The 27,995-nt window shown below is 44.8% G+C and overlaps 1 protein-coding gene across 1 annotated transcript; it reads left to right on the forward strand.

The window, feature by feature from the left end:
* The first annotated feature begins 39 nt into the window (after window positions 1-39).
* On the forward strand, window positions 40-27,944 carry LOC102936293 (sperm acrosome membrane-associated protein 3). Its single transcript, XM_007064283.3, has 5 exons — window positions 40-94; window positions 23,390-23,560; window positions 23,817-23,975; window positions 25,610-25,688; window positions 27,666-27,944. Exons 2-5 carry the CDS (start codon window positions 23,422-23,424, stop codon window positions 27,730-27,732), a joined length of 444 nt encoding a protein of 147 aa, XP_007064345.1. The 5' UTR covers window positions 40-94; window positions 23,390-23,421; the 3' UTR covers window positions 27,733-27,944.
* Window positions 27,945-27,995: the final 51 nt, after the last annotated feature.

Consider the following 27,995-nt stretch of genomic DNA (forward strand, 5'->3'; position numbering starts at 1 on the left):
CACAACTCCCAGTGAAGTTATATATGCAGATCTATGGGCGGAGTGGGAAAATATTTCCATGGTGAGTGAAAGACTGCACAGAGACGGCAGAGAGGTAAATTTTTCATATGAACTAAATAAAGGAAAGCATTTAGAGTTCATAAATAGCCTAATTAGTGTTAATCCTTTATTTTGCTTTAGCTATAAGCAGCTCTGGATTCTTGCCGCATGAAATCTCACTTCCTGATTCATTACTGACCCAGCAAAGTTACATGGTGTCATTTAAACTAAAAAAGGATGGTAAAGTGTGCTACAAGTTGAGAAGCAAAGTGTAATTTTCTGCTGCTCCACTTTAAACACTAATAACTGAGAGCATAAACAACTTTAGTTAAAAAAATGCTTGCTGAAGGTTACTTCACTTCTCTGTGTTGGCTGGTTTTAGGCGGCAAGAGGGAAGCAGTTTTTTTTTTTTAATCAGAAGAATATACCAACTATAAATTATATGTGCTTGTTATACATCTAGTTAATGTTTTCTTGAGTTTGTTATTGTTGTTGTGTGGGTTTTATTATGGGCTGACCTTTTCATTTTGTTTATATTTTCCTCACGCAAATAGTGACTTTTAGCCAAAGTCTTTCTTCACAAATGCAAAGAAGACAGGAAACTAATAACAATTCCCACAAAGCAACTTTTACTCTTTTTAGCCATGATAATTCTCCTAGCAGGATCCCAGACATCCATATGTAGATCAGCGTATCAGATTAACATGCCATGGAGGCTCTCATCTGTACTAGGGAACAGGCTAGTCTAAATGGGGCTGTGATGGATGGGGATACCCTGTCCAGTGTGGGGTGAATGCATCCTGTGAATAAGTGCCAGATTGCCCTTGGCCTCAGGCCAGTAGGGCCTAATGGTTAGAGCCAAAGGCGTTGTCATAAAAACGTAAGTGCAGCCATACTAGGTCAGACCAAAGGTCCATCTAGCTTAGTATCCTGTCTTTTGACAGTGGCCAATGCCAGATGCCCCAGAGGGAATGAACAGAGCAGGCAATCAAGTGATCCATCCTCTGTTGCCCATTCCGAGCTTCTGGCAAACAGAGGCTAGGGACACCATCCCTGCCCATCCTGGCTAATAAGCCACAGATGGACCTATACTCCATTAGCTTATCTAGTTCTTTTTGAACCCTGTTATAGTCTTGGCCTTCACCACATCCTCTGGCAAAGAGTTCCACAGACTGACTGAGTTGTGTGGAAAAAATACTTCCTCTTGTTTGTTTTAAACCTGCTACCTATTAATTTCGTTTGGTGACCCCTACTTCTTGTGTTATGCGAAGGAGTAAACAACACTTCCTTATTTACTTTCTCCACACCAGTCATGATTTTATAGACCTCTATTATATCCCCCCTTAGTCGTCTCTTTTCCAAGCTGAAAAGTCCCAGTCTTATTAATCTCTCCTCATATGGAAGCCATTCTATACCCCTAATCATTTTCTGAACCTTTTCCAATTCCAATATATCTTTTTTGAGATGGGGCGACCACATCTGCATGCAATATTCCAGATGTGGGTGTACCATGGATTTATATAGAGGCAATATGATATTCTCTGTTTTATTACCTATACCTTTCTTAATGATTCCCAACATTCTGTTGTTTTTTTGACTGCTGCTGCACATTGAGTGGATGTTTTCAGAGAACTATCCACAATGACTCCAAGATCTCTTTCTTGAGTGGTAACAGCTAATTTAGACCCCATCATTTTATATGAATAGTTGGGATTGTGTTTTCCAATTACAACTGCATTACTTTGAATTTATCAACATTGCATTCCATCTGCCATTTTGTTGCCCAGTCACCCAGTTTTGAGAGACCCTTTTGTAACTCTTTGCAGTCTGCCTGGGACTTAACTATCTTGAGTAGTTTTGTATCATCTGCAAATTTTACCACCTCACTGTTTACCCCATTTTCCAGATCATTTATGAATATGTTGAACAGAACTGGTCCCAGTACAGACCCTGGGATACACCACTATTTACCTCTCTCCATTCTGAAAACTGACCATTTATTCCTACACTTTGTTTCTTATCTTTTAACCAATTACCACTCCATGAGAGGACCTTCCCTCTTTTCCCATGACAGCTTATTGTGCTTAAGAGTCTTTGGTGAGGGACCTTGTCAAAGGCTTTCTGAAAATCTATGTACACTATATCCACTGGATCCCCCTTGTCCACATGCTTGTTGACCCCCCACCAAAGTTGTCCCTCCTCAGAGTTGTAAGGCCTAACAGATAGAGTTGTCCTGACTCTCCTGGCTCTCAGGCCTAGTAACCAAAGTCAATAGGACTGCCCTTACTTCTAGGGCTGTAAAACCTAGTGGTTGGAGTCAGTAGGGTCAGCCTGGCTCTCAGGGCTGTAAGGCCTAGCGGCCGGTTGGGAAAGGGGGGCATCACTTAGGGGGTGGGTGACAGTTGGGGTATGGGGACCCGGGCCCTCCCTGCTCCACCAGGTCATGGCCCAGGGCCCTAGCAGTGGCAGAGTGTTCCTTCACTGAGCCAGCAGGAGTCCAACTGAAGAACACTGGCTTCCCGCAGGACTATAGCTGAACAGCTGTCTAGATCTATTCCTGAGAGATGCACAAGATCAAGGATCCACATCCTTAGGCCTAGTCCTTCACCAAGACCAGATATCTCTGTGGTTCTCCCAGTCTCCACTGGTTGGAGGTGCAAGCATCCCATGATAGTTTGGGCATGGATCTCATTCTTGGTTGCTCACTGAGCTACTGAATAAGGCCCTGATCCTGCAAAGATTTATGTATATGCATAACTTTGCACCCTGCACATGGTATCATTAACTTCAGTGGAACTACTCACATTGCGTAAAGTTAAATACATGCTTACAGCTTTTTAGAACTGCGGCCTATGTCCTCTGGCTGTTGTTAGATAAAATAGATCCTCAATCTCTGCTCCCCCACATACCTTATTACTAGATATTTCATTTTGACAAGTTTCTATTTTTCATGCCTATGATATTTAGTTACTACATAAAACAATGAATTCTATTAAAAATGGAAGATCCAAATTCTGTAGTGATTGACCACATGTGTAACCCTGTTGGCCCTAACAGTTTATCCTACACAAGCATAGAATAATACAAAGGTAGGGCTGGAAGGGACCTCAAGAGGCAGGACCAATTAAACCTAGACTATCCCTGACAGGTGTTTGCCCAACCTGTTCTTAAAAGTCTCCAGTGATGGGGGTTCCATAACCTTCATTGGAAACCTATTCCAGAGCTTAACTCCCTTTATAGTTAGACAGTTATTCATAATCTCTACCTAAATCTCTATTTATGCAGATTAAGCCCATTATGTCTCATCCTTCCTTCAATAGACTTGGAGAACAATTGATCACCATCCTTTTCATAAGTGCCCTTAACATATTTGAATACTTTTATCAGGTCCCCCCATAGTCTTCTTTTCTCAAGATTAAACATGCCCAGTTTTTTAATCTTTCCTCATAAATCAGGTTTTCCAAACCTTTTATCATTTTCATTGCTCTCCTCTGACCTCTCTCCAGTTTATCCACATCTTTCCTAAAGTGTGATGGCCAGAACTGGACACAGTACTCCAGCTGAGACATCACCAGTGTGGATTAGAGCAGGACAATTATCTCCATAAGGCATTTCTGTTAGTACTGTAATAGAGCCGGACTCACCTGGTGACACCTCCTGCTGGTTGTCCTTGGGAATTAGCTCATCAGTCTCTGGAGCGCCCTCTGCCATCTGGTGATCCACCTTACTACCAGCCCCAGTCCTTCCCAGGACCCGGTGCCTCCTCCCACTGGGGTGCTGCCCCCTGGCAGTAAACCCCAACAATCCCTGAGGGTCTCCCCTCCCCAGGGAACCCCCACCCACTATCCCCACCTCGCCTCAGTCTTGGCTACTGCCAATCCTCACTTAGCCCTGCTCCCTGGGCAGACTGCAGTGTATCAGCCACTCATCACAGGCAAAGGGGTTTGGACCCACTGCCTCTGTCTACCCGTCAGCTGCCCCCTGGCAACCCCAGTACCTAATAGGCCCTAACCTAGGCCTCACAGCCTTGGGGTTTCCAGGCCGGAGCTCCCCTGCTCCAATCTAGGTATTCCCTCAGGTCCCTGCAGTCAGGCCCTTCCCTCTCTAAACACAGAGAAAGACTGGCTAAGCTTCAGCCTAGCAGCCCCTTTATAGGCCCAGCTGCAGCCTGATTGGGGCATGGCCCAGCTGCGGACATTTCCCCAATCAGTCCATCTTTTCTTGCTCTCAGCCCTGGCTCTCTCCCAGGGCTGGCTTTTAAGCCCCACAGGGCAGGAGCAGGTAACCCCGCTACAGTACACAGCAGAATATTAACCTTTTTTGCAACTGCATCACAGTGTTGATTCATATTCAATTTGTGGTCCACTAGAACACCCAGATCCTTGTCAGCTGTACTATCACCTGGCCAGGTGTTCCCAATTGTGTGATTGTGCACTTGATCTTTCCTTCCTAAGTGAAGTACTTTGCACTTGTCTTTATTTCATTTCATCTTCTTGATTTCAGACCAATTGTCTAATTTGTCAAACTCGTTTTTGAATTCTAATCCTGTCCTCCAAAGTGCTTGCGACCCCTCCCATTTTGGTGTCATAAATTTTATAAGCATACTTTCCATGCTATTATCCATGTCTTTAATAAAAATATTGAATAGTACGGGAACCAGGACTGACCCTTGATACACCATCCCAGTTTTACAGTGAATCATTGATAAGTACTCTTTGAGTATAGTCTTTCAATCAGCTGTGCACCCAACTTATAGTAATTTAATCTAAACCACATTTCCTTAGTTTGTTTGAGAATGTCATGTGGGACTGTATCAAAACCCTAACTACAATCAAGGTGGATCATGTCTACTGCTTCCCCCATCCTAAAGGGCAATAACTCTGTCAAAGAAGGAAATTAGGTTGGTTTGGCACTATTTGTTCTTGACAAATCTATGATGGCTATTCCCAGAGGTGGGCCAGTACGGACGTACTGGTAAGAAGTGTCCACCTTTCTGTCACTTTCTAGGTATTCAGGTAAATGAGTCCAATAAGGTGTGTGTATTATTAAGCAGCTTGGAAACCTATATTGCTCTAGATCTGTGGTAGAGGTCTATGTTGTGTCTGTGAGGTAGTGGTGAACCTACTGTGTGTATCCACTGTTGCCCAAAAGTAAGGCAATATGTTCCCAGGCACTAGCGTTATCAAATGAGTCAAAAAGAGGCACAAACTGTGATGTGGATCTTCTTTGGTAGAAATACATCTTGATCAATTCAGGTTGAGTCAAGCTGTTCCAAAGGTATGATAAAGAAAAAATTCTTATTAGCATTTATGATAATCCTGTGGGTACCATATTTATTCATTTCTCTGTGGGCTGGTTTGTTAACGAGGAGAGCTCAGCTTCTAGCTTCATGCCACTACTTCATTTCCCACTCCCCATTACTGCCATCCACAGATGATATGTACAAATTGTACTTACAAACCAGATAACAGTGGAGATTGGAAAAAGACTGATGATTAGAAATAGTAAATGGAAGGGTTAGTGTAATGGGACCTGTGATGCTGGCAGAACAGGTGACAGCTCATGCCAAGGCCCTTAGGCATCACTGAACACTGACAAATGCATAGCTGGAACCCAGTCTGGCTCACCTGTGTGTTAGTACTGTTAAAAATGAGTTTAGTGTTTAGACTTTATGAAATGCTTGTAAGTTATTGCATGCATTAATCTCACTTATAACATCTGTATCCCATGTTATAAGGTAATATGTTTGCTCTGTAATTGTGTAAGTCATCAAACAGGAGAGAAGTGTTACCAAGTGTGAAATACTAGTTTACTATAAGAGGTGTCATCTAGGGATTTCCCTACACCCCTCCCCCCCATGGCAGTGTTTACCCCCCCTGAATTTCCCCAACACCCTCCCCCCCGCACAGTTTTGTGAACTAGTTACATGCAGTGTTGCCAATTTAGTGATTGTTTGGAAATGTGAATTGAAATTGAAACATTAATACAAACTTTAAAAGCATATACAGTGTATGATAAAATACATGTATCTGAAAAAGTATAAAAGTATGAACATAGACTAGCTTCCTTGTACAGCTGTTGTTTTTATGACCCTGTCAGTGCATTCATTTTGGTGATGTTGGCCAACCTAATAATTTCAAATTATGATTTGTAAGCAAAGTCTAAATGAGCTCTCCCTGACAGCTAGTGATGAGCTGGAGGCTGGGGGGAAAGGCTTCAGGACCAGATTGTATTTACATTCACACCTAATCTACCTAGGTATCCAGCAAACAGAGGTGTGTTGCCCAAGTGATAGGTTTTGGCTAGGGTTGGGTTACAAATCAGTTGAATACGGGGGGGGGTAAAGAAATGTTGTTCACTTGAATACGGGGGTAAAGAAATGTTGTTATTCTTATTGTCTGAGTAAACGGCAGTAGAACTGTACTTAGCCTGTGCTGATGAGGGCATCAAGAGAGAGGGTGGGGACAGGTGTTTTGCTTGATGGTCTGCCTGAGTCACAAGTACTATTTGACCTGCCCCTCTCCACTGTTTAAAGACAGAGCTGATTAGGGCTCCATAAATAGTTTTTTGTTCTGTTAAGTGACCACTACAGTTGAAATCACTGATAATCAGGTCTAAGTGCTTAGACCGGCTGTGGGACAGTGTTTCTGTGGAAGAGATGGTCCAGTCTGCACTAGCAGTGAGGTTCCCCCTGTTGTGAGCTCAGCTGAAATCACTGAGAGCTGGGTGGAACCTCAAGAGACCAACCCGCAGAGGTCACAGTGGCAGGTGGCAGCAGAAGGTGATGGCCCAGGGCTATTGGCAACAGAGTGATGGAGTGAATGGTGGCACAATGAACAACAGTGGCCAGAGTGAACAGTGAGCAGCTGGAGGAACAAGCAAGGTGCCTTCTTGCCCCCCACGTAGGAGGTGAACTCATGTGAAAGCACCTCTGAACTCTGAGTCTCTGCTGACCAAGGACAACACTGGTGAGTGTTAATGAGGCTGTTAAGAATGCTGGAGACACAACACAGTTCATGCCAACAAACATGGCCGTGGCATCATACTTTCTATTTAAGCAAGAGATACCACACACTACAAACTGGAGGCCAATGTTAAGTGCATTGTCACTTGTTCATCCTGAAGTTAAACAGTGGTTCCGAACAAGACCAGCAAATGCTCCTATCTTTCTGCAAGAAACTCAACTGACTGGCTAGACGCATGTGATGTGAAAGACTCAACAGTTGAAAAAGTGAAGAACTCTCTCACCACATTCAAAAAATTTGCAGACATGGCTGATGAATGCACCAATGCAAATGGTCATCAAGTATTAAGTCACTGTGTACATTATCTTGATGTCAGAGGTAGGCCAGTACATGCATTTCTAGTTGTTCAAGTTATAGAAGACAGATTGGCTGCATCTGTGACAACCCACATCTTAGAAGAGTTAAATGCTTGTCAATTGGACCCCAAACAGATGGCTGCTTGTGCATTTGATGGAGCTGCAAACTTCTCTGGAAGACATAGTGAATCATAAGCTTTGCTCAGAGAAAAGTGTAACCCTAATCTCTCCTATACACACTGCAGAGGCCATCTACTCCAACTAGCGCTAGTACGAGCTGCAGACTCTTCAAAAGACATTTAAAAAGCTATAAATTTAATGTCTTCATTACATTCTTTTTTCAGCAAGAGTCCAAAAAGACTGAATATCTTGGAAAATATAGAAGATACACTGGGACTGAAGTTCACATTAGTCCAACCTGGGAAAACCCTCTGACTTTCTCATGAGCGATCCTTGGCTGTTGTCTTAAAATTACTCCAGCCGCTATTACTGGCTTTGGAAAGTATCTACCAAGATGGGATGGATCTAAGTAGTGAGGCTGGTGGATTACTTTTGCTACTACGTTCAGAGAAGACTATTGCCATTCTCTGTCATGTAAGTCTACTGTTGAAACCACTTGGGTCATTAAACAATGTCATCCAGGCATCTGCTACAACATTAGTAGATCTTTGTCCAGCAATAGAAGCTACATTTGGATCAATCAGAGAGCTGTCCTTTGAAAAAGTACAGGAAGAAGCAAAGGCTTCAGTCCAGAAGTTGACTAATGAAGGCATTTATTTTGAATTCTTAAGCGAAGAGGACAAGAAGTGTTTGTTAAGACAACTGAAAAAATACACAGACTTGATTCTTAAAAAACTACAACAGCGACTTCTAGATTCTACTCAACCTCTTTGTAGCTTTTACAGATCCCTGTCTTATAAAACACCAACAGTTGAGTGGAGTGAGGCACTACCAGCAATGGGACTGCCATGTGCTCAGGACAGAATAGAGAATTTGAACACAGAGTGGAATATTGTATGACGAATGAATGAAGATTTGACTTCAACTTCTTTTTTATCATTACTAGTGGCTCGACCCGATCTTCATGCTATGTTTTCTGGGCTGAAAGAAGTAGGAATTCATCTCTTGCTACTCCCAGTCACAACAGCTACAGTTTAGCATTCTTTTTCATCATTGAATAGAATTTTGTGTTTTGAAAGAAGTCGCCTTCTGCCTGATCATGTGAATGAAAAAATGAGCATATCAACTGAAGGAATGGAAGTACCGGACACACGAGAAGCCACCAAAGATGAATGCATTGCATTCAAGAAGTTCATTAACAGAGTTGTGCAAAATTATAACAAGAAACCAAGATGGATGTAGATGTAGTGCTTCATGGAAGGCTTGAGTAGCCAACTTTAATTTGTGTGATGATTTTCAAATCTAATAAAATGGTCATGAAACATTTTTCAGTTTTTACTATGGTGCCATACAGCCCAACTTCACCCTCACAGTCTCACCCCTCATCGGCCCTGACACCCCCCTAGTTTGAACACCCCCCCCTAATTTCAATTCCTGGGGAAAACACTGGTGTCATCTCCTCTCCAACCAAAGAAGGCCCAGAGAAACCAGACAGGCCATTGTGGAACATTGGTGGACAAAAGACTTTGTTGACTGTTTCCCCCATGTCCAAGAAGGGGAGACATGCATGAACACTCGTCCCATCAGCCTGAACTCTGGAGGAAGGGAATAAAAATTCCTGTCAAGAAGAAATTATTGTCTCTATGCTGCTTGAACTCTGAAGGGTGAAGATTACTAAGCATAAGCAAGGGATCCCCAGCTATTTAGATTGGGTTAGCTCTGAAGCATATATAGAGCTAGCATATTGCAGCAACTTCTATTCCCCTTTGGAACTTAAGACTGTATCTCATTTGTCTGTGTATGTTTGCCTGCTTTCACCTTGTAAATAACTCTTATTTTTTTCTAGTTAATAAATCTTAAGTTAATTATAGGATTGGGTACTGGTGTTATCCTTGCTTTGATATCTGAGGTGCAATTGACGTGGGATAAGTGACTGATCCTTTGGGCCTGGGAATAACCTGAGTATTGTTGTAATTTTTGGTGTAAGGGACCATCTATCACAAAGGCAAGCTTGGCCTGAGTGGCAAGATAGACCACATGCCCAAGGGGACTGTTTGTGACTCCATCTTAAGGCAGTTATAGTGCCTGAGGAGTTCACACTTGAAACTTACTAGGTGAAATCTAAGTATATAACTCACAATCAGGTTGGGGTTTGTGCCCTAATTTGTAATAGTCTGCCCTGAGGTTGGTACACATGTTCGTGAGCCACTCCAGACAGCTTGACAAAATCTATCTAATTATCTCCAGGGCACATGGAGAATATGAAATAAAAAAGTGAATTACTAAAATGAACAATAAAGTAAACCTTTGTTCAGAATCAGAAGTAGGTAGTGGGATTTAATTATACAAAGCAATTTCTGACTAAGCAGCTCCTACAGGAATATAGACTGCACAGCAATAAATCTGTAGTGTAAAAAGCAATATAAGAGTAAAACCAGGAAGAACTTGGACTCTTAACAACAAGGTAATTAGAAACTAATACCACTGTTGGCTGTCATTCAACGGATTCAAAGGCTACCCATTGAAAAGAAGATAATAATATACTAATAACATGAAATATTAATGAATCGATGTTGCCAGTAAGACCGCAAGCAAGGAAGTGTCATAAAACCCTTATCGAGGAAGAGACCTAACAAATTTTACATGTTTTGGAGCTCCTAGTCTATGACCCTGATGGAAAGTTTTCAGGTTCTCTCTTCCTCCTCAATAGCCATCTACAGAATCTGGACCAACAGAACAGGTGGTAGGCAGTCAGGAGAATCTAAACTCTCTCCCTCACCAACACAAAGTCAGCCAGCACTCTCTGAAAAGAATTTTCCATTTATCAACCACATTTGAACCATGTGCATTGCTTCTGTGGGATCAGGGCTGTACCAGGAGGACACATCATCTCCTATAGTCTAAGCTAGTCTTGCTTTATTTCCATGTAAGCAGAGGGGGAGAGGGAGGGAGAAAGAGAAACATCTTTTGTCAGTTCATTCCCAGGCTCTTAAGTCATGGGGTTACAACTGGAGTGCTCTGAAGCCATCATCTCTGCAGCAGCAAAGATGAAAGTCAGACAAAATAATCCAAAGAAGTGCTTAACTGTGACTATTAAGTCCCTAAGGATTTATCAGAGTTTACTTTCCTCTGACTGCTGGGAGAAACTTCGGCTGAAGTCCATTAAGCAAATTAAAAAGCAGAAGGAAAATAAACACAGATTAATGGAGATAGTCATTTTATGAGGGAGTGAAGCAGCTAGTCCTTCTGACAAAGCTCCTGGGCTGATATTCAGGTTTTAGGGGCCCCAGACCTTATACATGGAAGAGATTATTCTCTCCACATTACCCTGCTGGTAGTCATAAAAGAAAGTTAATAGAATTTTTTTCCCGACCACTGAGAAATCCTGAAGAAACTAGAGTAATAATAGAATCCATAATGTTTCACTTCAGTGCACGACATACAGCTATTTGTTTCTTTGTTTCCAAGCAGGGAATTAAGTTGTAAATCTTGTAGTGTCAGAGATACTGTACTTGCTCAGTCTCCTGCTGAAACAGAAACCCATCAGAAATGTTTCCACGCGATAAGGGACTTGCATGCTAATATAATCAGGAAGACTTGATTTATTTATTACTCTGATGCTGTGATTAATATTTAATCTAAAAGAAGAGAAATATTATATATGTTTGAAATCTCTTATAGCTTGATACAAAATAAATTTATTCCAAGAAGTAAAATTACGCCACTACCACAACCCTATTTTTGGTTAATTTTAGGCATTTAAAAATAAAGCAAATCAGCTCTGTTGCTTTAAGTTATTCAGGTGCCCCCTTAAGAAGGGATTTCCATCCTCTTCTCCCCCTTCCCCCACAGTATTTTTAAATGGGTTTATTAATTTTCCATGCTGAGTATAACAAATACATGATGAGCTGATAAAACAAAATGGAGCTAAACAAAATCTTGGAGCTAGCAAACAGGGGAATTTTTGCTAGGCAGTTCTCCAGGTGAAGGAGGAGCCACTAAGTGACCCTTGGGGTGAGTTTGTTGCCTGTTTGTTTGTTTGTTTGTTTGTTTGTTTGTTTGTTTGTTTGTTTGTTTGTTGTGCATGCCTCCTTGATTGAAGTTTATAGTGTAGCCTGTTTGGGGGGCTGTGTGCTGAGCCCAGCCGCCAGCTAGGCAAGGCTGAGAACTTCCTAAGGAGGCTCTAGTCTGCCATTCTTTGATCAACTAATCCCTTTAGGATCCCTTGACAAGGGGGCAAGGGTAAGTCAGGGTAACTGGAGCAGAGAGGAATGATTGCACAGTCGGGACTCTCCTTCCAGATGATATCATGGTATCTTCTTGCACTGAGGATACCCCTCTGGCGGAGGGGACCCCTGTTATTAGGAAGAGACAGGTAATAGTAATGGGAGATTCGATTATTAGAAATATAGATTGCTGGGTTTGTGATGACCAGGAGAAGGGCATGGTGAATTGCCAGCCGGGTGTGAAGGTTGCAGACCTCTTGAGACATCTAGATAGACTTATGTGCAGTGCTGGGGAGGAGACGGTGGTTGTGGTACATGTAGGTACCAGTGACATAAGGGAAGGTAGAAAAGAGGTCCAGGAGACCAAATTTAGGCTGCTAGGTAAGAGTATCAAGGCCAGGGCCTCCATGGTAGCATTCTCTGAAATCCTTCCCGTTCCATGCGGAGAGCCAGTTAGACAGGCAGAACTGCAGGGTGTCAATGTATGGATGAGACCAGTGGTGAGCTGGAACCAGTTCGCACCGGTTCACACGAACCGGTTGTTAAATTTAGAAGCAGTTTTAGAACCGGTTGTTAGGGCTCTCTGAGCTCCCAGCCAGGCAGGCTCCCCCGGCCCCTCCCCCACCCTCCGCCGTCTCGCAGAGCCTCAGCATGCCGTGCCGCCGGCACCAGCGCCCTGGACTGCTCCTGGGCAGCTCTGCAGCCCCTGCCGCTTTGAGCAGCATGGTACAGGGTGGGGCTGCGAGCTCCAGCGGGCCGCGCGGCATCCATACACGCTGCCCTGAGCAGCATAGGAAGGGGGCTGGGCCGGGGCTGGGAGGAGGGGCTGGATAAGGAGCAGGGAGCAGTTGGAGGGGGCGGAGGTTCTGGGGGGGCAGTCAGGGGACAGGGAACAGGGAGGGTTGGGTAGGCAGTCGGTGCCCCAGAAAGTCCCAGCCATGCTGTGGCTCGGTTGGGGCAGCCCCAGGCCAAGGGGGCCCCGACTCGTGGCGCTAGGGAGGGTGCATGGTGTAGGGCTCAGTGTTATAGAAGGGGGCTTTTGGAGACAGGGCCGGCTCTAGGCACCAGCAAAACAAGCAGGTGCTTGGGGCAGCCCATTTCTAGGGGCGGCATTCCGGCGCCGGCCATACCACCCCTAGAAATGTGCCCCCGCCACCCTAGCTCGCCTCCGCTCCACCTCCGCCTGCTGCCCTGAGCGCAGCGCCGCCACTCCGCTTCTCCCCCTCCCTCCCAGGCTTGCCGCATGCCAAACAGCTGTTTGGCGCGGCAAGCCTGGGAGGGAGGGAGGAGAAGCCGAGCACCAGTGCGCTCGGGGGAGGCGGCAGCGGTGGAGAGGAGCTGAGCTGGGGCAGGAAGCGGTTCCTCTACCCTCCCCCCATTATTTCCTGCGCTTCCCCCCCCCCCCGCTCACCTCCGCTCCGCCCGCTTCCCTGAACGCGCTACCTCTCCCTTGCCTGAGAGGGAGGGGGGAGAAGTGGAGCAGTGCCGTGTTCAGTGGAGCAGGCGGAGCAGAGGTGAGCTAGGGCAGGGGGTTGCGGGGGGAGAACTGTAGGAAGCAATGGGGGGGGGGGAAATGTGGCATGCCCGGGGGAGGAAGCGGGGCCGGGGATTTAGGGAAGGGGTTGGAAAGGGGAGGAGCCAGGGGTGGGGAGGGCATGAAAAAAAGTGGGGGCGGTCAAAAAATTTTTTGCTTGGGGTGGCAAAAATCCTAGAGCCGGCCCTGGTTGGAGAAGGGGCTTGGTGCTAGAGGGGGGTGCATGGAGCAGCACCGTTTCGGGGGCACGGGGCTATGGAAGGGCTGCGGGGCCCCATGTCCTGTCTCGGGGCAGGGGCCATGCTGCGGCTGGTCCCTGTGCTGCGCAGACATCCGGGCAGCTGCTCCGGGGCCCTGCACGCAGAGGCCGATCCGATGCCGCCTCGCTCAGCAGCCATGGCCAAGCTCCATGCTGCTTCCTGTCCGGACCAAGAAGCGCGACCAGCTGCGCTGGGCAGGGAGATCAGGCACCATGTGACTGGGCACTGCATAGGGCCGGGGAGCCAGGCCCCTGGCAGCAGCAGCCTCCTCTGCCCCAGGAGCCGGGCAGGGCTGGCTGTTGCCATGGCTGGGGGCTGCCTTGGGCATGCTGGGGTGAGTTCCCCCCAGTCTCTCCCACTCCTGCTCTGTGGGGCTGTCCGGCCTCTGCCACTCGGGGGCGCTCACATCCCGCAGTGGGGAGTCGGGCAGACGGCAGCCTTTGCCCCCCGCCTCCCCCACATGCCGGGAGCGACCCCACTGATGCAAGGGCTGCAGGACTCCTGCACCACCGGCAGGCACCTGGGATGGAGAACGGGCCTGGGGAGGGCAGGGAGGCAGGACAGAGCCGGGGGGGAGGGGACAGGACAGAGCCTGGGGGGCAGGATGGAGCCTGGGGGGAGGGTTGGGGAGGGAGCAGACAGAGGCACATCCCTTAAATCAGAACTTTTTATAGGGAACTGATTGTTAAGATTTTGGCAACTTATCACTGGATGAGCCAATGATGTTCAGAGGAGGAATTTACATTTATTAGGAACTGGTGAACCTTTTGGGAAAGCAGGAGCCTGTAAAGAAAAGATGGGTTCCACCTAAACCAAAATGGAACCAGATTGCTGGTATGTAAAATTAAAAAGGTGGTAGAAGAGTTTTTAAACGAAGAGCTGGGGGAAAGTCCATAGGTGCAGGGGAGCACATGGTTCAGACAAACGAATCACTTAGGGAATGATTTAATAAAGGGGATATTCTATATACTACTAAAGAGGAGAGGATAGAAGTTAATAGAGCACAGGTAGGAGGAACTGGAGAGAAAGTTAAATGAAAAAGAGTCCCATTCAGTTTCATAACACAAAGACAGAAAACTAAATATTGATAGATTTTATAAGTACTTGTATACAAATGCAAGAAGTCTAAAAACTGAGATTGGTGAACTTGAGTCCCTGGTATTAAATGAGGATATTGATATAACTGGCATCACAGAAACTTGGTGGAAGGATGATTATCAATGGGAGATGGTAATATCAGGATCCAAAATATATAGGAATGACAGAGTAGGTCACACTGGTTGGGGGAGGGCCACTATATGTAAAAGAAAGCATAGAGTCAAATCTAATAAAAGTTTTAAATGAATCAAACAATACCAGAGAAATTCCATGTTTGAATAATCAGAGTATAGCAGTAAGAATATACTATCAACCACCTGACCAGAATTGTGAGGGTCATTGAGAAATGATCACCCTCACTAAGCAGCAGTTCTGCAGAAAAGGACCTGGGGATTACAGTGGACGAGAAGCTGGATATGAGTCAGCAGTGTGCCCTTGTTGCCAAGAAAGCCAATGGCATATTGGGCTGCATTAGTAGGAGCATTGCCAGTAGATCGAGGGAAGTGATTATTCTCCTCTATTTGGCACTGGTAAGGCCACATCTGGAGTATTGCGTCCAGTTTTGGGCCTCCCGCTACAGAAAGGATGTGGACAAATTGGAGAGAGTCCAGCAGAGGGCAACAAAAATTATCAGGGGGCTGGGGCATGTGACTTACGAGGAGAGGCTGAGGGAAGTTGACTTGTTTAGTCTGCAGAAGAGAAGAGTGATGGGGGATTTGATAGCAGCCTTCAACTACCTGAAGGGGGGTTCCAAAGAGGATGGAGCTCGACTGTTCTCAGTGGTAGCTGATGACAGAACAAGGAGCCATGGTCTCAAATTGCAGTGTGGGAGGTCTAGGTTGGATATTAGGAAACACTATTTCACTAGGACGGTGGTGAAGCACTGGAATGGGTTACCTAGAGAGGAGGTAGAATCTCCATCCTTAGAGGTTTTTAAGGCCCAGCTTGACAAAGCCTTGGCTGGGATGATTTAGTTGGCGTTGGTCCTGCTTTGAGCAGGAGGTTGGACTAGATGATCTCCTGAGGTCTCTTCCAACCTAATCTTCTATGATTCTATGATCAGGAGATTGGAGAGGCTACAAAAACAGAAAACCCAATAATAATAGGGGATTTCAACTATCCACATATTGACTGGGAATATGTCACCTCAGGATGGAATGCAGAGATAAAATTTCTAGACACCATTAATAACTACTTCTTGGAGCAGGAACCCAGAAGTGGGGAGGCAATTTTTGATTTAGTCCTAAGTGGCACACAAGATCTATTCCAAGAGATGAATCTAGCTGAACTGCTCAGTAAGAGCAACCATAATGTAATTAAATTTGACATCTTTGTAGAGGGAAAATACCAAAGAAATCCACCACATTAGGATTTAACTTTGAAAAGGGGAACTACACAAAAATGAGGCGACTACTTAAACGGAAATTAAAAGAAACAGACACAAGAGTGAAATGCCTGCAAGCTGTGTGGAATTTTTTTAGAAACACCATAATAGAGGCTCAAACTATACGTATACCCCAAATAAAAAAATCAGTAAGAGGACCAAAAATGCCACCACAGCTAAATAACAGAGTAAAAGATGGGGTTAGAGACAAAAAGACATCTTTAAAAATTGGAAGTCAAATCCTTCTGAGGAAAATAGAAAGGAACATAAACTCTGGCAAATCGAGTGTAAAAGTATAGTTAAACAGGCCAAAAAAGAATTTGAAGAGCAACTAGCAAAAAGACACAAAAACTAACAGAAAACATCAGAAGCAGGTAGCCTACCAAACAATCAGTGGAGCCACTGTATGATGGTGGTGCTAAAGAAGCACTCACGGAAGACAAGGCCATTGCAAAGAATCGAAATGAATTATTTGCATCAGTCTTCACTGAAGAGGATGTGAGGGAGATTCCCACTCCTGAGTCAGGTTTTTTTTTATGTGACAAATCTGAGGAACTGTCCCAGACTGAGGTGTCAATAGAGGAGGTTTGAAACAAAGAACATAAGAATGGCCATACTGGGTCAGACCAAAGGTCCATCCAGACCAGTATCCTGTCTACCGACAGTGGCCAATGCCAGGTGCCCCAGAGGGGGTCAACCTAACAGGTAATGATCAAGTGATCTCTCTCCTGCCATCCATCTCCACTCTCTGACAAACAGAGGCTAGGGACACCATCTTGGCTAATAGCCCTTAATGGACTTAACCTCCATGAATTTATCCAGTTCTCTTTTAAACCCTGTTATAGTCCTAACCTTCACAACCTCAGACAAGGAGTTCCACAGGTTGACTGTGCGCTGAGTGAAGAGGAACTTCCTTTTTTTTGTTTTAAATCTGCTACCTATTAATTTCAGTTGGTGGCCCCTAGTTCTTATATTATGGGAACAAGTAATAACTTTTCCTTATTTTCTTTCTCCACACCACTCATGATTTTATATATCTCTATCATATCCCCCCATTAGTCTCCTCTTTTCCAAGCTGAAAAGTCCTAGCCTCTTTAATCTCTCCTCGTATGGGACCCGTTCCAAACCCCTAATAATTTTAGTTGCCCTTTTCTGAATCTTTTCTAATGCCAGTATATCTTTTTTGAGATGAGGGGACCACTTCTGCACACAGTATTCAAGATGTGGGCGTACCATGGATTTATATAAGGGCAATAAGATTTTCTCCATCTTATTCTCTGTCCGGTTTGCTTTTTTGACTGCCGCTGCACACTGCGTGGACGTCTTCAGAGAACTATCCATGATGACTCCAAGATCTTTCTCCTGATTAATTGTAGCTAAATTAGCCCACATCATATTGTATATATAGTTGGGGTTATTTTTTCCAATGTGCATTACTTTACATTTATCCACATTAAATTTTATTTGCCATTTTGTTGCCCAATCACATAGTTTTGTGAGATCTTTTTGAAATTCTTCACAGTCTGCTTTGGTCTTCACTATCTTGAGCAGTTTAGTATCATCTGCAAACTTTGCCACCTCACTGTTTACCCCTGTCTCCAGATCATTTATGAATAAGTTGAATAGGATTGGTCCTAGGACTGACCCTTGGGGAACACCACTAGTTACCCCTCTCCATTCTGAAAATTTACCATTTATTGCTACCCTTTGTTCCCTGCCTTTTAACCAGTTCTCAATCCATGAAAGGATCTTCCCTCTTATCTCATGACAACTTAATTTACATAAGAGCCTTTGATAAAAACAAATTGAACAAATTGATAAATTAAACAGTATTAAGTCACCAGCCCCAGATGGTATTTACCCAAGAGTTCTTAAGGAACTCAGATATGAAACTGCAGAACTACTAACTGCGGTATGTAACCTATTGCTTAAATCAGCCTCTGTACCAGATGTCTGGCAGATAACTAATCTAACACCTATTTTTTTAAAGGCACCAGAGGTGATCCTGGCAATTACTGGCCACTATGCCTAATTTCAGTGCCATGCAAATTGGTTGAAACTATAGTAAAGAACAGAATTATCAGACACATAGATGAACACAGCTTTTGTACAGGGAAATCATGCCTCACTAATCTATTAGACTTGTTTGAGGGAGTCAAAAAAGATGGACAAGGATGATCCAGTGAATATAGTGTACTTGCACTTTCAGAAAGCCTTTGACAAGGTCCCTCACCAAAGGCTCTTAAGAAAAGTAATCAGGAATGGCAATAAGGGGGAAGGTCCTCTCATGGATCAGTAACTGGCTAAAAGATAGGAAACAAAGGGTAGGAATGACCGGTTAGTTTTCACAATGGAGAGAAGTAAATAGCAGGGTTTCCAAGGATCTGTACTAGAACTAGTGCTGTTCAACACATTCATAAATGGCCCCAAAAAAGGGGTAAACAGTGAGGTGGCAAAGTTTGTAGACAATACAAAATTACATAAGATACTTAAGTCCAAAGCTGACTGCGAAGAATTACAAAAGGATCTCACAAAACTGGGTGACTGGGCAACAAAATGGCAAGTGAAATTCAGTGTGGATAAATGCAAAGGAATGCACACTGGGAAAGAGAATCCCAACTACACATACAAAATGACGGGGTCTAGATTAGCTGTTATCACTCAAGAAAGAGATCTTGGAATTGTAGATAGTTCTCTGAAAACATCTGCTGTATGTACAGTGGCAGTCAAAAAAGCTAACAGAATGTTGGGAACCATTAGAAAAGTGATAGATAATAAGACAGAAAAACATCATAATGCCACTATGTAAATCCATGGTATGCCAACACTTTGAATACTGCATGCAGTCTTGGTTGTCCCATCTCAAAGAAAGATGTATTAGACTTGGGAAAAGTACAGAGAAGGGCAGCAGAAATGATTAGGGGTATGGAACAGTTTCTGTATAAGGAGAGATTAAAAAAGACTGAGACCAGGTCTGACCATTCTTATATTCTTAACAATTGAACCTTGTTCTATATGAGACTCATACGCTTTAAGGTCAGAAGGGCCCAACGTGATCATCTACTATGCTCTCCTGCAGATTGCAAGACACAGAACCTTACTCATCTACTCCGTTAATAGACCCATCACCTCTGGCTGAGTTACTGAAGTCCTCAAATCATGATTTAAAGACTTCAAGTTACAGAGACTTGTAGCTGAGGCCTAGCCCAACATGAGTAAGTAACACATGGAGGGAAGCCTCATTTTTTGGAAGACAGAATTAGGGCGTAAATGAATTCATCAGGTTCAAAACAAAACATTTGTGCTAAAAAAGATAAGTAAATAGGTCAGTAGGCTAAGAAGACAGAACGTCTGAACCAACTAAGCCAAGAGAGAGAACAGGGAACTATTTCCTGTGAACTAGATAACAAAGGACAAAATAAGTTAGGAATGTAAGGTGAAGGTAAGGTGAAGAGGAAATCAAAGCATGGACAGTGCATGGACAGCTCATGCTGCACAGGGATTGGTTCCTGCAAAGTAACCAGACCAATCCAGAAATGTGTGATGCAATGTATGGTAAATGCAATGAGACAGGTAATGAATTTTCTGTGTAACTTTGGAGCTGTGATGTATCCTGCATCTACCACCCTACATCCTGTGTTTGAGTCTGATCAACTCAGTGTAGCACTGCTATATGCCAAATAAATATACCTGAGTGATGAAAACTGGAGTTGAACTGAGTTCTTGGGAAGTTGAGTTGAAAGAGGTCTCGGAGGGAATCCCAACAAGAACCCGCGACTTACACTAGTTTAAGCCTGCAAGTGATGCAGGCCCCATGCTGCAGAGGAAGGAGAAAACCCCCCTGGGTCTCTGCTAATCTGACCTGGGGGAAAATTTCTTCCTGTTCCCAACTATGGCGATTAGTTGGACCCTGAGCAGGTGGGCAAGACCCACCAGCCAGACACCTGGGAAAGAATTTTCTGTAGTAACTCAGAGCCCTCCCCATCAGTGTCCCATCAGTGGCCATTTGAGATACTTGTGCAAGCAGTTGCAGATCGGCTACATGCCATTATAGGCAGTCTTATCATGCCATCCCCTCCATAAACTTATCAAGCTCAATCTTGAAGCCAGTTAGGTTTTTTTCCCCTACTGCTCCCCTTGGAAGGCTGTTCCAGAAATTCACTCCTCTGATGGTTAGAAACAAGCTTAAACTTGTTGATGGCCATTTTATATCCATTTGTTCTTGTGTCCACATTGGTGCTTAGCTTAAATAACTCCTCTCCCTCCCTGGTATTTATCCCTCTTATGTATTAATAGAAAGTAATCATATCTCCCCTTAGCTCTCTTTTGGTTAGGTTAAACAAGCCAAGCTCTTTGAGTCTCTTCTCATAAGGTAGGTTTTTCATTCCTCGGGTCATCCTAGTTGTCCTTCTCTTCCCCTGTTCCAGTTTGAATTCATCTTTCTTAAACATAGGAGACCAGAACTGCACACACTAAACCAGATGAGGTCTCACCAGTGCCCTGTATAATGTTACTACACTTTCCTGTCTCTAGCAGCCAGGTTCACTGGTCCAACTGAGCTGCAATACCAGATAGGGGACCAGAAGTTCCTGCTGGAGGCACACAGCACCAGCAGGAGTTCCAGGAGATAATGTGCATTGTATCAAGCAGTCACAGTGCCTGGGGAACATAGGGAGAGAACTCTGCTCCCCTCTGTGTTGAGGCAGAGGTGAGGATGAGGGACCTACATTATGTCCCTGACCCTTGAGAGGAAGGATGGTCTTGTGGTTAAGGCACTGAATGGAGTCTCAGGAGACTAGCTCCTGGTTCTACCAGAGACTTGCTGCATGACCTTGGGTAAGTCCTTTAGGGCCTGACCAGGCCTTTGCTCTGTATGTAGTTCCCCATCGATCAAAAGGGTATAAAAATGCTTCCTTGTCATTCTTGATAGGAACTGTCTCTCACTATTTGTGTTCTAGCACAAGGATCTAGCACAACGGGGCCCCAAGCTTAACTGAGGCCTCTGAATGCTACCACAATACAAATAAATAATCTGTTGTTTGAATGCATTCACTGAATAATTTATGGGAATAATTCTTGGTCTGTAGCTTGTTCACAATTAACTCATTGTGAGTGTTTTAGAAGTGTTTTTGACACAGGTTTTACATGAGCATTTGGTCACATGACAAGCTTCTGTTGCCTGATTGGAGGAGTTAGAATCCATTTTCAGGTGTGAATACTTGTGATTAAGGATTCAAAACTATTTTTGTTCACATATCCTAAAATAGGATCCTAAACATGCTTTTAGAAGTGACGATTTGAAGAAATATGTTTGCAGTATTCACCCAGCTCTGCTACAGATGACCACTTCCTTGCATTATTTAATTCTGCAGTATATTTTAGAATGCAGGAGTCTGAGATGTACGACACACAACAAAGCTTTGTTGTGTTGTTTTGAACTGAGAATGGCGGTGAGTGATGTCACAGGGACATGGGGAGGAGCAGGTTCTAGAAGGGGGAGCAGTTAGAGGGGGAGACACTGGGTGTCGGTTGGGAACTTTCAGACCAGACTCTGCTGTGGAGGGAGCTGTGATCAGAAGCTGTACGTTAAGGTTTGGGGGGGTACAATTGTCCTTTAAAATATTAGCCATCCTGTCCAAGAAGGCTCTGTCCTGCTGTTGCTATTGCCATCAGTAAGAGCTGATAATACCTTTTGCTACTGTTTCATTAATACCACCACACCTGCCAACATCTGGAGACAAAACAGTGCTCAGTAAATTAGCATTAATGTGTAGATATTTGCATAAGTTCAGGCTCAACCTATCAGAAGCTTATGTCTTCCCATTTTAGGGGCAACAAACCACCAGGGAGAGAAATATTTGCATGTTTGATGGCTCTAGATAAGGGTCATAAGGGGTGGGGTCAATAGCAGCTTTATACCTTCCTGATTGGGGTCTAGCTAGAAGCTGGCATAGCAGTGTGCTGACCACCCTGCATTCTCCCCCAACATGTACCCTATTCGAGAGGTGGGGTAGGGCCAGCCACAGTTAAGAGAATCCCCAACGGGCCGGTTAAGTCAATTTTCCAGCTGCTTTCCACTGCTGGAGAGATGTGAAACAGGTGGAACAAGGGGCCTAAGAGCAGGCCCCATATATATAAGTCCAATAAATAATAAACCCATGCAATATTCCCCCTCTTACTCTTATTCTTTTATTCATGGTGACAAGTCCTAAGAAGATGAGGAAGAGGAGAGTAGGGAAAATGTTAGCATTATAACTGTATCACTTAATTAATCCCAAAAATGCCATAATGAAATAAAGTAAGCCAGGTCACTTTCAACAAGTCTCTACTGGTGGGTTTAAAAGATCCAGCAATGACATATTAAATATTCAGTCTGGAAATACAGGGATTAAAAAAGCCACATTCCCATTTTTTCCCCGTCTTTGCTTTCTGACCTCAGGAACAAGCTGATAAATTGCTAAGTAGCTCCTAAGACGCTTTCACAGTAGATTTCAAGATGGAATAGGATGAAAGGAAAAATCTGAGAAATGTGGTCCAAAAAACCGGAACAGAAAGTATTTTCTGTCTTGTGAGGCTGGGGAATCTGGGGTTGGAGAATCTAAAGGAGGGATGCCAGAGAAACACTAGATGACTCTGAAACATTTTAGTGTCAAGGCTTTTCTAATACATACAAACAATGCTCCAATTTCATAAGATTTCTCCCTTTGATGCCTCCCTCCATCCACACACACTCAGAGCCGAGAATCAGAAAAAAACAAGTTTCCTTGAAGACCTGTAGAAAAGACCAAAACTGTAGCATACAGGGAGAAGCAGTAGACTTGGCAGGTCTGGGCCTTCAATGCTACAAACTATTCTTATAAGGGTCCCAGGGAAAATGTGGGGAGGGAGGGAAGAGAAGGGCCCCTGAGAGAGCAAAGTTACTGCTATCATTGTGGACATGCTTCGAGAGTAAGAAGTGGCCATTGGCCAAAACGTCTTAGCCTTTAATATGTGTAACCCTTTGCCAGGCGGATCACACTTGTCAGCCTTCCAGTTCCCAGGGGACATCTGACTCTTCACCATCTACATAATTATGAGAAAGTCAGCTGTGAAGTTCTGATGCCGTTAGCCTCAGTGTTTTCAGTTTTTGGATTAATAAAACTTGTTAGTCTTTTAGATTGTCCAGTTTACAGTGTGTGTTTGTGCACGCATGCACACTCTGTAGTGCCTCTGTGCGAAACAAATACCCCTCTGAGGGCAAGATTATAGCCATGGGCAAAAGAGAAGGTACCACAGCTGGGGTGAAAAGTTTAATACTGGGTTAAATCAGGGACAGTCAGGCCAGTATTTGTTATGGAAATAGGGAGTTAGACCTTTGGCCACAGAATTCCCCCTCTGATATTTAGTTCTTCTATTTTTTCCTCAAAGGTGGAACTGAGGTTCCCCATTCTCTGGCAAAAATGAAGGCACTCACACTTCTCTCCCTGCTCGGCTGCCTGATCACGGCAAACGAAGCAAAAATCTTTAGCCGATGTGAACTAGCCTATACGCTGCATGAAGAAGGGCTGGACGGGTACGAGGGTTACAGCCTCGCCAACTGTGAGTTTTAGTGCTCCCTCCTTCTCACACACACACTTCTCCCCAATTTCCCCTCACGCCAAACTCCCTTCACTCTTTCACCCTGTCTACCACTCCCTCGTTCCCGCTGCCTTTTCCCCACTCCCACTATTTGTCTGTCTCTGCATGCTGTCTCCCTCCTCTCCAGGGCTCTGCCTTCATGTACTCCCCCGAGTTGCCCCTGTTTCTGTGGACAGCCTCTGCAGTGGACAGTGAGCATGTTCTCTTCCCGCATTAGGGATCTGCATGGCATTCTTTGAGAGCGGCTTCAATTCGGCAGCAGAGGACGACAATGCAGATGGCAGCACGGACTATGGCATCTTCCAGATCAACAGCCGTGTCTGGTGCAACAACTACCGGAGCCCCACTGAGAACCTCTGTCACATACCCTGCACTGGTACTGTCCCTAACCCTCCCCCTCATCCACCCCCCCTCCCCAAGAGTGGAGAGAGCAGCTGCAGGATTCCTGCCCATGTTGTGGTAGGCTGCTCTTCATTCCTCAGTTAAAAATTAACACACAGCTCTCATTCCCCCTGCATGGAAGAGGGGGTCAGCCAGCTCCATGGTACCATCCCCCCTGTCTAGGACCCTGTGGAGGGCTCCCTGCAGGGCTGGGCTCTGGGTGGAGAGTAGGCAGCCCTGAATTGGGTGGGGCTGAGGTAGAGAAAACACATTTTCTCACCATTAGCCATGTGGTGGTTACCTGGGAAAGATAACAGCCTGGAGCCGTGTTACTTGTTACGTGGAACCACTTCCATCATGGGAACTCCCCACTTTTAAGGGGGACACCCAGGCACAGCCATAGTAATGTGTTTTTCCTGGAAGCCACTTTACCTGGGCTGGGGTGGGAAGGCAGGTTCAGAGCCATCCCAGAGGGGATGGGCAGAATGAGGTATCATCCCCTTTGGCAGGGATACACATAATGCATATCCTGGGATAATAACACTCTGCCTTTCACCTGCGAGTATCAAAGTATGTCACACACTTGAATTAATTCAATCTCCCAACTCACCTGTGGGAACAGTGTTATTACACCAATTGGTTAACTGACATGACCAAAACCATGCAACTCGTTGGAGCTGTGAACAGAATCCAGGAGTCCAGACTCCCACTCTCCTGTTCCAACCAACACATCAGATGCGCTCTTCAATGGAAAGTAGCAGAGGGTGCAGTGCAGCCTCTGGCAAGCTGGGGTGGGAGGTACCTGCTATTTACCATGTATGCTGAGGGGATTCTCCTCTTGACCTTCCTGGGTAGGGTAGGCCCTTGGATCTCTCAGCTACCCAACAATGGTCCCTTCGATTCTTTTCTCTGTGTGTGGCTTGATAGGCTGAGTGAGCGCAAGTTTAATTCCTATGAGCTCAGCCCCTCTAGCCCATGCACCTCACTCGCTCTTCCCTACATTAAATCTAACTGTCCTCACAGGTTCTCTCCTCTAGCAACCTCTGCCCTCCTCACTCTCATTGCTTCTCGCTCATTCCCTTAGCCTGGCCTCACGTCTTTCTCCCACTCCAATTCCTTCTGCCCACCACCACATTCTCTTCAGCCCATTCCCCCATCCCATCACATCGCTCTTTCCCTACCTTACCCTTCCCCTCCCATCGGCTTTCCCTTCTCTCTTAGGCCATCTTTCTCTTTCCACATGTGAGGGCTGGGGAGGTCTAGGCAGATCTCTCCCTACCCGGTTCTGAGTGTGTGTGTGTGGGGGGGAAGGGGGGCAGATGTTCTGGGATTGTCACCGCTTAGGTGGAGGACTCAGCCTGCCAATGTTCAGGCACAGCCGGGAGGTGTTGCTCTGATCTAGGATCCCCTCACTCTTCCTGCTCTGAGAGTGCAGCAAGGAGGACAAGGGGAGCCCAGTTCAATACTGCAGCTCTGCAGCTGCACAAGCAAGCAGCCCCTTTTGAATGCCACAGAGAGAGCACTACATAGGGCTGGCCAGCCAAACAGCCATGTCCCTTATACTTGGGTGCACCACACTGAGGTCTCACATGGGAAACCCCCATTCATGCTCCCCTCTTTTCCTTGCAGACTTGCTGTCAAATGACATAACAGATGACATCGTCTGTGCCAAAAGAATTGTGCGAGACCCACAAGGAATGGATGCCTGGTAAGGGGAGCCCTCGGAGATTCTCTTTGGAAATACAGATATGCATTTGTGATTGTGAATGTTTGCCCTTCGCTTAAGTCTAATACCGAAGCAATACAAGTAAACACAATACATCCTTAGAACTTGGTGAACGGACAGTACCTGATAAGCAAACTCATATTGCCTAATTTCAATTAAGAGAAACCATTTAGGAGAGACTATAGAGAAAGGAACAGAGGAAAAGAACTGTTGGACAAAACAAGGCAAAAATGAGGCATAAAGGGACAGTAAACATTCACATAGCCATTACACTGGCCTCTTTAAGGCTCACCTTTGCCATGATAGCTACACAACTGCTATGCAGTTGTCCGGCTGAAACTGCTGCTCATTGTACCAGCCATAGTGATTTCATGTTCCCTTGTCTGCCCCGCCTTTGTTTTTCCTCCACCTGTAGTCTCTTGTCATATGCTAAGACTGGAATTTCCTTCGCAAGGGGCAGTCTTTTTAGGATGTACAGTGCCTAGCATAAAGAAAAGGAGTACTTGTGGCACCTTAGAGACTAACAAATTTATCTGAGCATAAGCTTTCGTGAGCTACAGCTCACTTCATCGGATGCATACTGTGGAAAATACAGTGGGGAGATTTATATACACAGAGAACATGAAACAATGGGTGTTACCATACACACTGTAAGGACAGTGATCAGGTAAGGTGAGCTATTACCAGCAGGAGAGCCGGGGGGAGGGTGAGGGGGGACCTTTTATAGTGATAATCAAGGTGGGCCATTTCCAGCAGCTGACAAGAACTTCTGAGGAACAGCGGGGGGTGGGGGGGGGATGAATAAACATGGAGAAATAGTTTTACTTTGTGTAATGACCCATCCACTCCCAGTCTTTATTCAAGCCTAAGTTAATTGTATCCAGTTTGCAAATTAATTCCAATTCAGCAGTCTCTCCTTAGAGTCTGTTTTTGAAGTTTTTTTGTTGAAAAATTGCTACTTTTAGGTCTGTAATCGAGTGACCAAAGAGGTTGAAGTGTTCTCCGACTGGTTTTTGAATGTTATAATTCTTGACGTCTGATTTGTGTCCATTGATTCTTTTACATAGAGACTGTCCAGTTTGGCTAATGTACATGGCAGAGGGGCATTGCTGGCACATGATGGCATATATCACATTGGTAGATGTGCAGGTGACATAGTGGAGCCCCAAGTCCCGATTAAGGAGTATAATTCATGATAAAGACAGAATAATAAACAAATAGAGACTGAGAAAGGAGGTCAGAGAAAAATTCCAAAGCACATATAAATATGGAGTCATCACAAGACCCATAGCACTTTGTGCAAAAATAGATGGGTGAACCCCAGTGTCCTGACTAAGTTCCAATTTGGGGAGCCACCCATTCTGTTTTCAGGTTTCCCTCCTGTAGTTTCAGTTGGGCACATTATCCCCCTGCTCTTCCTGCAGTAGGGTGTTGCTGTGCATGTTTCACCACAGAGGCAGCAGTATGTAAGAGTGGATGAGGTAATTTCTGTATGCTATGTAGACAATAAATTACTTAGGGATCCTTTGGCATGGAAATTACTGCAGCATGGTTGACTAGCCATTCAGTGAGCTCAATTCTGCTGCCCTGACACTGAGGAGTACCTTACTCCTTGGGTTTCATTTCAGTAGGACTGTTCCATCAGAGAGGAACTATTCGATGTGGGTAAGGGTGATGGGATCTGGCCTTATGATTGCTTAATCCAGGCCAGGTTTAGATAGACTTAGTGTGGTAACACACTGCACAGCACAGGCTGTGTTCCTCAGTCTGTGAGATATACGAGCCAGGGAGCTTCAGGGTCTCTGCGTGTCCAACATCCTGAAATCAGAATCCTCTTCCAGGGTTTACTACAACAGATTCCCATCTCTTCTCTATTGCTAGGGACATTAGAGAAACATAATTTATTACTGATAATAATAATAAAACCTAAGTTTCACTCTTTGCCTTTTCCTTCCTCAGGGAGGACTGGACAATGCACTGCAAAGGGCGAGACCTGTCTGAGTGGGTGGATGGATGTGACCTGTGAGAAAGTCACCAGCCTGGCTCTGCTATGACTTCTCAGGGTTTTCCTGAAAAGGGAATGTTTCTGTCTCTCCCTGTGCACTTCTGGCAGATAGCACATACAAACAATCCATTCCACAAACCAACAGGAAAAACACAAAACAACAAATACTAATTTAAAGTATAACTTTCAAAAAAAAATAAATGGATTTATTAATTTAAAAGAAATCAGCTTAGGCCTTTAGTTTCACATACTATTTAGGACTCAACTCCAGATGATTTTCCTGA

Source organism: Chelonia mydas, chromosome 2 (assembly GCF_015237465.2).
Source record: "Chelonia mydas isolate rCheMyd1 chromosome 2, rCheMyd1.pri.v2, whole genome shotgun sequence".
Classification (NCBI taxonomy): domain Eukaryota; kingdom Metazoa; phylum Chordata; order Testudines; family Cheloniidae; genus Chelonia; species Chelonia mydas.

Coding starts and splice junctions, on each gene's coding strand:
- LOC102936293 (XM_007064283.3), top strand. CDS start 23,422: ATGAAGGCACTCACACTTCTCTCCCTGCTCGGCTGCCTGATCACGGCA. Junction 23,561..23,816: donor GGGTTACAGCCTCGCCAACT/GTGAGTTTTAGT, acceptor TTCCCGCATTAG/GGATCTGCATGGCATTCTTT. Junction 25,689..27,665: donor CCACAAGGAATGGATGCCTG/GTAAGGGGAGCC, acceptor TTCCTTCCTCAG/GGAGGACTGGACAATGCACT.